Consider the following 12,317-nt stretch of genomic DNA (forward strand, 5'->3'; position numbering starts at 1 on the left):
GCTGTTGTGTTTTATAGTTCAAATAGTTAACCAAGTGGGAGTATCATAAATATTAAACCTTTGTTAAATAAAACCCAGCCCTCTTCAAACTTTTCCACCCAAAAATATATCAGTTTTAAACATTTGTTAACTTTATTGGACCTTGGTTAACGACTTTTTCACATGAGGTTCTTATCCTCATGACTTGCTAAATTATTCATTAGCCCTTACTTGACTAATACTTTGCTCTTATTTGATTTTTTTTTTTTTTTTTTTTTTGCATTTATTTATAACAACATTTTAGCTGACTTGTCTTTCTATTCATCCTTTCATCAGGACCGTAGAGTCAGCTAAAATATTATTAAAAATAAATACAAGAAATGACATCAGTAGTAGCATACTCTGCCTGAAAATGTATTGTTTATATTGGAATCCTTCTCATTTAGGATCGTCATTCACCTTGAGTGGCAGGTCTCGCTCAACGATGTGTCTTAATGTTTCTAGTGATTTGGAGCCAGAGCTGGGAGGATTGATATGTAACTTATTTCCTAATGGAACCTGATGCTGTAATTAATAAAGGAGCTCTTCAGAACGGTGTCAGGTCAAAAGAGCGCCGGGACAAAGGCGCGCCCAGACAATTGAGCGCAGCGCAGAGGTGCGCGCCGCTCTAAATTACTGTTTTTAGGGCTCCGACGGGGGAGCGTGGGGGGGGACCCCCCCTGTGGGGGCGTTGGGGGGGTTTGGGGGGTTGTAACCCCCCACATTTTACTGAAAACTTCACTTTTTCCCTGTTTTTAGGGAAAAAGTTAAGTTTACAGTAAAATGTGGAGGGTTACAACTCCCCAAAACCCCCATAATGCCGGCGCGATGTCTATTAAGTAAAGTGGGAGGGTCCCCCCCAAGCCCCCCCGTCAGAGCCCTAAAAACAGTAATTTAGAACGGCGCGCGCCTCCGTGCTGCACTCAATTGTCCGGGCGCGCCTTTGTCTTTCGCGCCGTTGTCTATGAACCCTTCAGAACACTAAGGTTTTGCATCTAATGCATGTTAACTGCAGAAATTAAGACGTGTTAGGTGCAAAACTTTTGTGATACTGTTGGGAGCATTCCAAGCACCTTTCCAGTTATTCTTTTGGAGGTGTAGTTAACTGCATCTCTTTATCTGCCACATTAGCAGTCAGCATGTGGAAATATGTAGCCTTCATGTTAACTGCAAAGTGCATTCCCTGATCGTGCCCCCTAATAGTGATTTCTGTGTTAGCACATGCTAATTGCTATGTTAAAATAGTTACCAATTAATGCAGTGTCACACTACCACTGCTCATCGCAGGAATTAGCATGCTCTTAATTCAGTTTAGTAAATGGGCTTTTTAATACCCTACTACAGCGAAAATGGTCTCAAGTTCCTACTAGAAGCAATCACAAAAACCAACGAACTTGTGAGACTTGGCTAAACAACTTTCCAAGTCGAGTATTGAATTACTATGAACCCCTCAGATTCCTGCGCTGCTAAGTACAATTACTGTAACAGCTGATGGTAGGTGGGCAGTTCTCTTTCATTGGGTGTTCATAGTTTTTCTTTTTGTATTTTTAAATTATGCATTAAAAACTTATCTTTTGGCGTACTTAAGTCTATATTTTATCTGTGACTCAATAAATGAAAACTGGCGGCACTTATCTTTTTGTTGCCGCTTGTGTTTCAGATACGCGCTGCCGGTGCAAGTAGAGCCCGACGGGACCCGTTTCGCCGATAAGGCTTTGTCAAGGGTCTGGTGTTCTGGCTATGAAAAAAGAAATGTGTAACATTAATTATTACATACCCGAACATTAAAGGAAATAGTCAAGTACTAAAATAAGATTCTACGAAGTTACTCACTGTGCACAGCTACGCCTGTATATGACAGGTCTAAAGAAAATGGCGCCGGCAAACAGCCGGATGTAAATTGCTACGTTATATATCGTATGCATGATGACGTCATTTGCATTTGAAAAGAATTATGCCATAACACACTTATAAACAACCTGAGAGAACTACAGATTAGAAAAAGGTATTTTAGTACTTGACTATTTCCTTTAATGTTTGGGTATGTAATAATTAATGTTACACATTTCTTTTTTCATAGCCAGAACACCAGACCCTTGACAAAGCCTTATCGGCGAAATGGGTCCCGTCGGGCTCTACTTGCACCGGCAGCGCGTATCTGAAACACAAGCGGCAACAAAAAGATAAGTGCCGCCAGTTTTCATTTATTGAGTCACAGATAAAATATAGACTTAAGTACGCCAAAAGATAAGTTTTTAATGCATAATTTAAAAATACAAAAAGAAAAACTATGAACACCCAATGAAAGAGAACTGCCCACCTGCCATCAGCTGTTACAGTAATTGTATTGAGCAGCGCAGGAATCTGAGGGGTTCATAGTAATTCAATACTCGACTTGGAAACTTTTTAATACCCGTCACTTCACTCTAGCAGTTTGTTTTAGGCCTGTCAATCTGAAATCATGTGGAATAAAGGAAAAAGGAGTTTCAAAGTTGAGGTGCCATGAGCCTTCATTGATAATTTTTTGAGGCTTCCTAGTCCTATCACCAAACTAGGCAGTATATCTTCCTTCCATGGAGCAATAACTGTTTCAATTGATATTTGGAGAATTGTATTAAGTAATGGACAGATTTCCTTTCATGGCAGTGAAATCCTTGTTCATAATGTAGCTTTAAGAAAAGTAAACTCTTATAACACCTTGGGGGCATACATAGCTGTTCTGAAAGTGCTTTTATTAGTAAAACATCCTGGGCTTATCTTGGTATTCTGTATGGTGTATGATTTATAATAGTAGTTCTAAGCCAGATGATTTCTTTCTAAGGGCATTCCCTTTTTCTCTCTTTGAGGTTCCTAAAAGAAGCAGTCCGAAGCTTATTGGTTCACCCAGTCTCATAGGAAAGAAAAGGGTGAGATATACAAGTAGGAAACCATGCTGTGAATAGGGGGATACCTGCCATTGAGATAAAAGTTAGTAACACAAGTCAGCAATGACCTCATTACACTGCACATGCTTTCATATTAGTTAAGTTTTTATATTCAGTTACTGTATTGCTAAGGATAGAAATATGAATAATTCTGAATTCTGCTTTCCTTTTGCAGATTCTACTATATAAATGCCAGCAAGGCTCAATATTTAGTAACACGAGGGACAGCCAAGTATACTCAAAGCTAACTTATCTCGTCTTTTCATCTCTTTACCCGCATGTGCTGGTCACGCCCTCTGCTTCCTCTCCAAACCTTCCCAGTGTACAAAGTGCTTTGAATTAGAAGCTATCTGGAGTATGTGCAAAGGGTTCCATGTCATAGACATCTTGGCAAAGGAGGCCTAATCTCTTCCTCCTCCTCCTGGAGAGAGGAACAGTGTGAAGGTTTATTGACAAGAAGGCAGCAGGATGCTATCTGACGTATGTAATGCTTCTGGGAGCTGCTTCTGTTGCTCCTTCCTATCAAAAGCACTTTTTAGTCCTCCTATTTCATTCCCAAAATTAAAAGATATTTTTGTAGAGCAGTGTGTTTTTCTTTCTTCATTGCTTGCTTTTCTTGTAGTTGATGACAGGGGAACAATTGCAGTATAAAAAAATATTGCAGATGTTTAAATATTTTGAGTGGTGTTTATAATGCTTTAGAGTAAAATATCAATGAGGCAAAAAAAATAAGAAAGACAAAATCAAAATTCTTGTAAGCAAGAGTTGGAAATGTGTGTCAAATTAAGTGGGAAGATGGTAAATGGCATCTGAGGTGCTCACAGCCTTGGACTGAACTGATCCCAGATATTCAGTGCCAGGGAATGCCCAGCTTCCGGCATTGAATAGCCAGGATTAAGTGGTCACATGGAAGTTAACTGGACACTGGCTGATATTCAGACCAGTGCCCGGTTAACTTCACCACATAAGGTTAGGACAGCCTTTTTGCGATTACTTAGCTAGTTAGTGGATGGAAAATCACCACTAATCAGCTAAATTTGCGCTCTGCCCATGGCCCACTCCCAGGGCAGGATTAATTCGTCGAGGGCCCCTAGGCACACAAGTACACTGGGCCCCCTGCCCACCCCACCCCACCATGCGCCCAGGCGGAAACAGGAAGCTGCATCAGAGGGAAGCTTTGGGCAAGCAGCACAATTACAGTTCCTGTTGCCTTTCTTACCCACGTTGCATGCTTGTTTTACTTTCCATCGATGGGGGGGGGCAAGTTGCCAATCGGGGTGGGGGGGGTCCGCATTGCCAATCGATGCTGGAGGGGTCCATCGCCGTTTGGAAAAAACAATGTTGATGCCTTCCTTCATCGGGCCCCCCTGACCATTTCGGGCCCTAGGCACGTGCCTACTTGGCCTATTGGTTAATCCTGCCCTGCCTACTCCTGACCTGGTTAGGGAATGGCCAATTAATGCAGATGTTCAACAGCACAAACTGATTAAGTTCTGCTGGATAATCCTGGGTAAACTATTTAAATGGCTTTGAGCCTCTCCTAGACACTTTGGGCTCCTTTTACAAAGGTGTGCTAGCGTTTTTAGCGCATGCACCGGATTAGCACGCGCTAGCTGGAAAACTACCGCCTGCTCAAGAGGAGGCGGTAGTGGCTAGCACACGTGGCATTTTAGCGTGCACTATTCCACGCGTTAAGGCCCTAACGCACCTTCATAAAAGGAGCCCTTTGAATATTGGGACCTTTAAAATTAGTATTTGTGTAAATTACAATTGACTGTGTTTCTTTCAAGACCTGAATTTAAAATGGATGGCAGAAATTATAGACTTGCTTTACAGTTTTGAGCAATGTAGGTTCAGAAATGATAAAGCTAAATTGAATTTCTCTTCAAAAATCTATGAGTGGGGCAGAAAATAAAATGATGATTTCTTAAAAGTAGCAGAGTTGTTAGTCCACTTTAAAGATAAGTTGAAATGAAACAAAATAAAAAATAAAAGAAGGCGATACCTTTTTTAATATACTAACAATATATTTTTTGACAATATTTTGAAGGTAGAACCTTCTTCAGGTCAGGATTGAGTAAAAGATGACATTATCAAAATATGTAAACAAACATGATAGCATTCCAGTGACAGTTGAGGAAATAGTAGGATTAGATTGAGGTAAGGGGAAGAAGTGATAAATAGGGATAGGCGAGTGGATAATCAGAAAGTAACAAAGCAGTATAATTTTGTTTTGTAATATGATAGAAAATATAGAACATAAGAACATAAGAAGTTGCCTCTGCTGAGGCAGACCAGAGGTCCATCGTGCCCAGCGGTCCACTCCCGCGGCGGCCCATCAGGCCTATTGCCTGAACAGTGGTCCCTGCCTATTTCTATAACTTACCTCTTACTCCTATCCCTATAACATACCTCTACTCCTATCTGTACCCCTCAATCCCTTTGTCCTCTAGGAACCTATCCAAACCTTCTTTGAAGCCCTGTAATGTGCTCCTGCCTATCACAGCCTCCGGAAGCACGTTCCATGTATCCACCACCCTCTGGGTGAAAAAGATCTTCCTAGCGTTTGTTCTAATTTGAAAAATCTGTCCCTGTCTACTTTTTCTATGCCTTTCAGGATCTTGAAGGTTTCTATCATGTCTCCCCTAAGTCTCCGCTTCTCCAGGGAGAACAGCCTCAGTTTTTTCAATCTGTCAGTATATGATTCTTAAGACCTGTCAATCCAGAACTGGAAAAACTATGAAAAATCATAAAACATTCACAGCTACTTCTCCAGAAGGATAGATTACTAAGAGAGAGATTCCCAGCTGTACCAGTGCTGGCTTTCCAACCACCAAATCTAAAGCAAAGATTTATGAAAAACTCCCAACAGAAGCTCAAAAGAGATGGCACATTCTTGGAATATACTAAATTGCAGATTGTGCTAGCAAATGTCAGAACCCCACAGTTACCCACATTGGGAAAACATTCAGTATAAAGGGATCCTACTCATGCTGTTACTCAGTTTGCATACTCGTATATTACTTCATACAGGAAATAGGAAGAAGGGTGCTTGGTTAGAGAGACAAAGACAAGACCAAATCCTAAAGCAAGGATCAGTAACCTTTTTAAAGCAAAGAGCCATTTTATCCTAAATGTTTGACCCAAGATTTACAAAGAGCCGCAATGGGTAGAGAAGGGGTTTTGAGAGATGATTTTTTAATGCAATATGGGTATAACACAAAAACAAAACTTCAAGTACTTACAGAAAATAAAGAAAAACAATTTAATGAGACTTTTGACACTATTTCCGCAGAGTTGTTTCATGTCTATATCTCCCTCTCCCCATGCACCATCTCTCCTTCCCCTACTCTCTTAAGTCCATTTCTCCTTCTCTCATCCCTCCTGCAACATATTTCTTCTCCCCCAACCCCAATCACAAATATGCTTTTTCTTGTTTTAAATGGTCAGCGGCAATTCCTGTGGCTGCCTGCTGGTAACCGGAAGCCTCTCTTCTGTCAAATCCCACCTGGGAAGAAACATTAAAATGTGACAGAGGAGAGACTTCCAGAGTAGCGTCAGGCAGCTGTAGTAATCACTACTGCTAACCCATTGAAGCACGAGAAGAACACAAGAATAGCCATACTGGGTCAGACCAATAATCCATCAAGCCCAATAGCCCGTTCTCATGGTGGCTAATCCAGGTTACTAATACCTGATCAAAACCCAAAGAGTAGCAACATTCCAGCATCTCAAAGAATAGCAAGATTCTGGAACCCAAATGAGAGCAACATTCTAGAGCTGAGATTGTGATATCATAATGCCTCATTCTACAGTGCCTCAGAGCCAACCTCATCAGTAACTTGGTTCACGTAAGAACATAAGAATAACCATACTGGGTCAGACTAATGGTCCATCAAGCCCAGTAGCCCGTTCTCACGGTGGCTAATCCAGCTCCCTAGTACCTGACCAAAACCCAAAGAGTAGCAACATTCCATGCTACCGATCCACACAGTAATGTAGTGAGAGAACTGTTGGTTGCCAACCACTGTTTTAGGAGAAAACACCCTCCAGGGATTCAAGACAAAGTTGGACAAGTTCCTGCTAAACTGGAACGTACGCAGGTGAGGCTGGACTCATTTAGAGCACTGGTCTTTGACCTGGGGGCCACTGCGTGAGCAGACTGCTGGGCATGATGGACCACCCTGTATGACCCAGCAGTGGCAATTCTTATGTTTTTATGTCCTAAAGACAAGAATCCTCTCACATAGGCACCAAAACATTTGCCACAAAACAAATGAACTCCTATGGAAAGCTCTATTTAGCACAATACAAGTTTTTACAGCAAGCGTTCTCAGTAAATTTGAGAGACTTGAGATATTACTCTATGTGCCATGGCTTAGGAGTGAGGTTTATTATCATCATAGTATGTGCAAATCTCACCCATTTGGAGAAATTGTCCCTAAGACAAACCAAAATGACATCTCTCTAGGTGAGCATTTTTCAGGATCTGATTACTGCATCAGCGGCTTTATGGTCAGAATACTAAGAGGAAACTTCAGAAATTTTACATTCCTAATTGTTTCAAGGTTAAGATAAAGTATTTTGACTCCTACTTGACAGGATTTACCAAGGATCTGTGTTTTTCTAACATATTATAAGCCATATAATTATATTGCTTTGTTTCCTTCTGATATCCATCCATCTCTCCCTGTATAATTTTTCCCCTCACCTCAGTCTAACCCTATCTTTTCCTCAGCTGTCAATGGAATGCTTTTATGTTTTACTTAAAAGATTTTTGATATTGTCATCTTTTGTTCATTCTTGACCTGAGGAAGGTTCTGGCATCAAAAGCTTGTAAAAAGAAAATAAATTAGTCCAATAAATATTACTATAACTGTATAATATATCTATATCTATATAGTTTTGTTTTGTTTTTATTTCTAGTTATTACCGTAAAAGTGCTTAACACATGAGAATGAGGGACCCAAACTATAGCTATGTAATGCAGGGTTCCATGTTAGGAGTCACTGCCCAAGCAAAGGAGTAATTTTGAGGATTATGTTGAAACCCTCAGCTCAATGTGCAGAGGCAGCTAAGAAAGCAAATAGAATGTTGGGAATTATCAGGAAAGGAATAGAAAACAAAGATGAAAATGTTATTATACAGTTGTATTGCTCTATGGTACGGCCGCACCTTGAATACTGTGTGCAATTCTGGTTTCTGTATCTCAAAAATATAACAGAATTAGAAAAGGGATGGAGAAGGGCGATGAAAATGCTAAAAGGGATGGCATGGCTTCTGTACGAGGAAAGGCTAAAGTGGCTAGGGCTCTTCAGCTTAGAGAAGATATGGAGGTCTATAAAATACTGAGTGGAGTAGAAAGGGTAGATGTGAATTGCTTATTTACTTTTTCTAAAAATACTAGGACTAGGGGGCATGCTACTAAGTAGTAAATTTAAAACAAACCAGAGAAAATATCTCTTCACACAACATATAATTAAACTCTGGAATTCGTTGCTGGAGAATGTGGTGAAATCAGTTAGCTTAGCGGGTTTTTAAAAAGGGTTGGATAATTCCCTAAAAGAGAAGTCCATAGGCCATTATTGAGATGGCTTGGGGAAATCCACTGTTTATTCCTAGGATAAGCAGCATAGAATCTGTTTTACCACTTGAGGTCTAGCTAGGTACTTGGAACCTTGGTTGGCCACTGTTGGAAATTAGGATCCTGGGCTAGATGGACCTTTGGTCTGTCCCAGTATGGCCATTGTTATGTTCTTATGAGTCAATTGGACCTGGCTGAAAGGGAAATGAAGACTAATGCACAGATTCAGCCTGTTTTGATAGTTGGAAAAGTGGACTGTAGATTAGTAATTAGGGTGTAGACTCTGATATATGACTACTTCTACTTTCTAAGTACCCTTAAACAAGTTATAGCCTGTTTGCATTTTCCTTGGCTTTTTGTTGTTTGACCAATGGTTTGTTCAGCTTTGTTTCTGCAGCATATAAACTTTTGAGAGAGGAAAAAGTGAAAAATCAAATTTTAAAATCCCAAATAATGGGTTATGTTTATTCTCCATGATGTCTGTGGGGCACAAATTTTAATGATTACAAAACAATTGAAGCAAGTGTAAAATATAATCTGGAAACCCTGTGACAATGCTGTATAGACCAGAAGGATGCTGTAGTGGTTTAAGCATCTGCATCTAACATGTCTGTGAACCAGCAACTCGCAATTCAAAAACCAGGGTGACTGATTCTGCTTTTCATTTTCCTCTTTGAAAACAAATGGCAGTTGTAATTTTTTTCCCGCGGAAGATTTTTTGAAGCAGTTGCTCTCTTTCTAAAGATATTCCCCTGACGCGGCCACTTGGCGAAACAGGGCCTGTCGGGAATACTGAGTTCATGCTTTGAAAAGTGTGTTTGGTTCCATATTGGAGCAACGGATATTTCATTCCACTGCTTGTGGGAGATGAATGGAAGATAAGTGCAAGTTTTTACAGTTTTTTGCTGTTTTCTGCAGTTTAATTGGTGTATCTTAAACTGTATCTTTGTGAATCTTTTCCATGGAGTTTTTTGACCTGGGATGTGTTTTGTATGGCAGTTTATAACTGAACATATAGTTTCTTGGTTGTTTCCTTGAAACACTGAGGTCTTTTTCTCCATGTTAGTTACTTGCCTTTCAGCCTGTTACCTTCCACTATTAGCAGCTTTATTCTGAATATTTGCTGGTTATTTTTTTGGTTTTCTGGATATTCAGCTTGTATACTTTTTGATAAGTTGTAATTCTTTACCTTTTTATTTTGTTTAAAACTCTATGCATTGCAGTTCTGTATTCCTGTTTGCTTTTTGATGTAGATATCTTAGGCTCTGTTGAAAGGTTTTGCTAGTTTCAGAATAGTAGAAACATGTTTAGGAAGTTTTGTATCCTTTAGAAATAGTGAATTAATTTTAAACCTTATGAACTCTGGAGCAGTAATGAATTTTTAAATATTTTTTTGGTTGCAATAGAACATCTTTGAGGTATATGAGGGTGATACCCTTGGCCGTTGTGATGGGTACAGTTAACCTGAGTGTCTTCCTTTCCATGTAGTGTTCTAGGAAGTATTGTTTTGTTACTAATGATGATGGCAATCACTGTCATTCTTAACAAATTATAATGAGATGGATGGAGCATGAGCCATACAGGCTTGCAATAGAGATAAGGATGTTAGCAGGGTAGGGGAGAACCATAGCTAGGGGGCCTTTTGTGGCCCAAATCACTTTTAATCCATCTCTGTCGCTGAGGTATCTGAGGCCCAGGTGCTTGAAATTTGGAAATATCCTTTGGTGATTACTGTGTTTATAAACTCTTGAAATGTCCCCAGAAAGTTCTACAAATTGATTATTATAGCCTTAGTGCATACTGTATCTATCATTTTCCTTGCAGAAGGCCTCCCCCTACTGGTCAAAATATGCATGTTAATCTGCTCTGTCATAGTGCATGAGTGCCATCAATATTTTTCCAAGTTTAAATGAGTAGATGCCATTTTCATCAGCATCTTACTAATATATAAGAACTTTTGAAGGTGTGAATAAAAATATGGATAAAGGTAAACTCACCGATAAAGAATATGGGGATTTTCAGGCATCATTTGATAGTCCTTGGTGAAGTGACTCAGTAGGAAAGAAAAAAAAAAAAAGTCATGGGATAGAAGATGACATATCATGGATTGGATAAAAGATAGAAAACAAAGATTTAGTAGTTGGTTTCCCCAGTGGAAGGAAGTTAATAATGATTGCCTCAGGAATCTTTACTGGGATTAGTATTTAACTTATTCACTAGCACTCTGGAAAAGGGACCATACAATGAATTGATCAAATTTGCAGATGAAAAGCCATTAAAACACAAATAGACTAAGGAACTCCAGAAGTAGCTTACCAGGCTAGTAAACTGAGAGGCAAATTCTGTAAAGGATGCCTAAAAGTTAGGTGTTGTTTAGATGTCCGGGAGCACAATGGTCAGCGTGATTCTATTATGCATAGACATACAATAGAGAATCGCACTCTGTGACATCCAGCAAATTTAAGCACATCTATATAGTTAGACGTCCTTTATAGAATCGCCTTTTAGGTGTCGCATAAATGCCCTGACAACATCTATAACATTATTGTATTTTAGCATTATGATGTCATTAAAATGCCGATTTTATGATGTTTTTACATTAAAATTGTATGCAGTAAAATGGCACTACTGTTATATTTTATTTATCTTTTAATTGTTTATATACCATTTATATCCTAAGTGGTATTTACATTTTGCTACTTTATCATATTTCCCTTCTGTTCCGGTGGGCTCAAACTCTTATCTAGTGTACCTGGGGCAATGTGGGGATTAAGTAACTTGCCCAGGGTACCTGACCATCATAGGGACTTGAACCCATGACCTGTGGAAGATGGAAGAAATACCTTTAACCACTGAGCCACAGGAGCTTCTGTTTAGGCAGGGGTTCCTATTTTTTTTTTAGTGACAATCTGCCATCTAGGTGCATATTGATGATGTCACAATGATGTCAAGAGTGTGCATCAGACAAGTCCACCTGCTCTGAATCACAGCTATTGTGAGTAGGGTTTCACTTCTTATTTTCTTAAACTTTTGGAATGAGGTTTAGTATGCAATATATTTTTTCATGTGCTTTGCTTGAGTAATGCGTTATTAAGTATCTTTTTACCTTAATATCAAACTGGAGTATTCTTTACTCCCCAAAAACAAAACCCATACCATTATATCGGGACACCTCCAGCACGCCTAACCCTTGCCTAGCTAGTGCCCAACTCATGCCCAAAAGTAGACCTGGTTTTGCAATGGCTACATTTTAGGCACGATTATAGATGCGTTAGGACGCTGAGCAGCATGCAATTCTGTAAATGGACCTCTAAATTAAAACCACGCCTACCTTTATCACAGGTGCCTATTTTGTGAATCGCGCACAGCCTTTGGACGTCTAACTTCCAATTATTGCTTGTTAAAAGTTGTTAATTGGGTTTATTCAATTTATTTGGACGCCTAAGTGGTTGTATGTCCACATTGTGGACACCTAACTTTAGGCGTCCTTTACAGAATTTGCCCCTGAGTGTCTAGATCACAGGTTAAAATTCAAAGTAGATGTGTAAAGTGATATATAGAGAGAGAGAGAAAAGAAACCATTATGGGTACACAATACTGACTTCTATATTCAGTCACCATCCAGGAAAAGGATATTGGCATCATGGTGGTTAGTGGTTCTCAGCTCAGTGTGGCAGTCAAAAAGAATTGTAGGAATTATTCAGAAATAAATCAGAGAATATCATGATGCCTCTGTATAGATCTAAGGTGGAACTGCACCTTTAAAGCTGTCTGTGATTCTGCCATCTCCA

At 39.5% G+C, this 12,317-nt stretch overlaps 1 protein-coding gene across 6 annotated transcripts in view; it reads left to right on the forward strand.

Moving 5' to 3' along the window:
- CSNK1G1 (casein kinase 1 gamma 1) overlaps positions 1-12,317 on the forward strand; it is a 255,154-nt gene that overhangs the window by 187,819 nt on the left and 55,018 nt on the right. For 3 of the 6 annotated variants that reach the window (XM_033919970.1, XM_033919969.1, XM_033919968.1), the window contains one exon: positions 2,865-2,924. The exons of 2 other annotated variants lie outside the window; for them this stretch is intronic. In XM_033919970.1, coding sequence (XP_033775861.1) covers positions 2,865-2,924 — 60 coding nt within the window. Of the gene's footprint in view, positions 1-2,864; positions 2,925-3,117; positions 3,524-12,317 lie in introns of those variants that run through there. One more of the 6 variants, XM_033919972.1, reaches the window with a different exon arrangement.

The sequence above is a fragment of the Geotrypetes seraphini genome, chromosome 14 (assembly GCF_902459505.1).
Source record: "Geotrypetes seraphini chromosome 14, aGeoSer1.1, whole genome shotgun sequence".
Classification (NCBI taxonomy): Eukaryota; Metazoa; Chordata; class Amphibia; order Gymnophiona; family Dermophiidae; genus Geotrypetes; species Geotrypetes seraphini.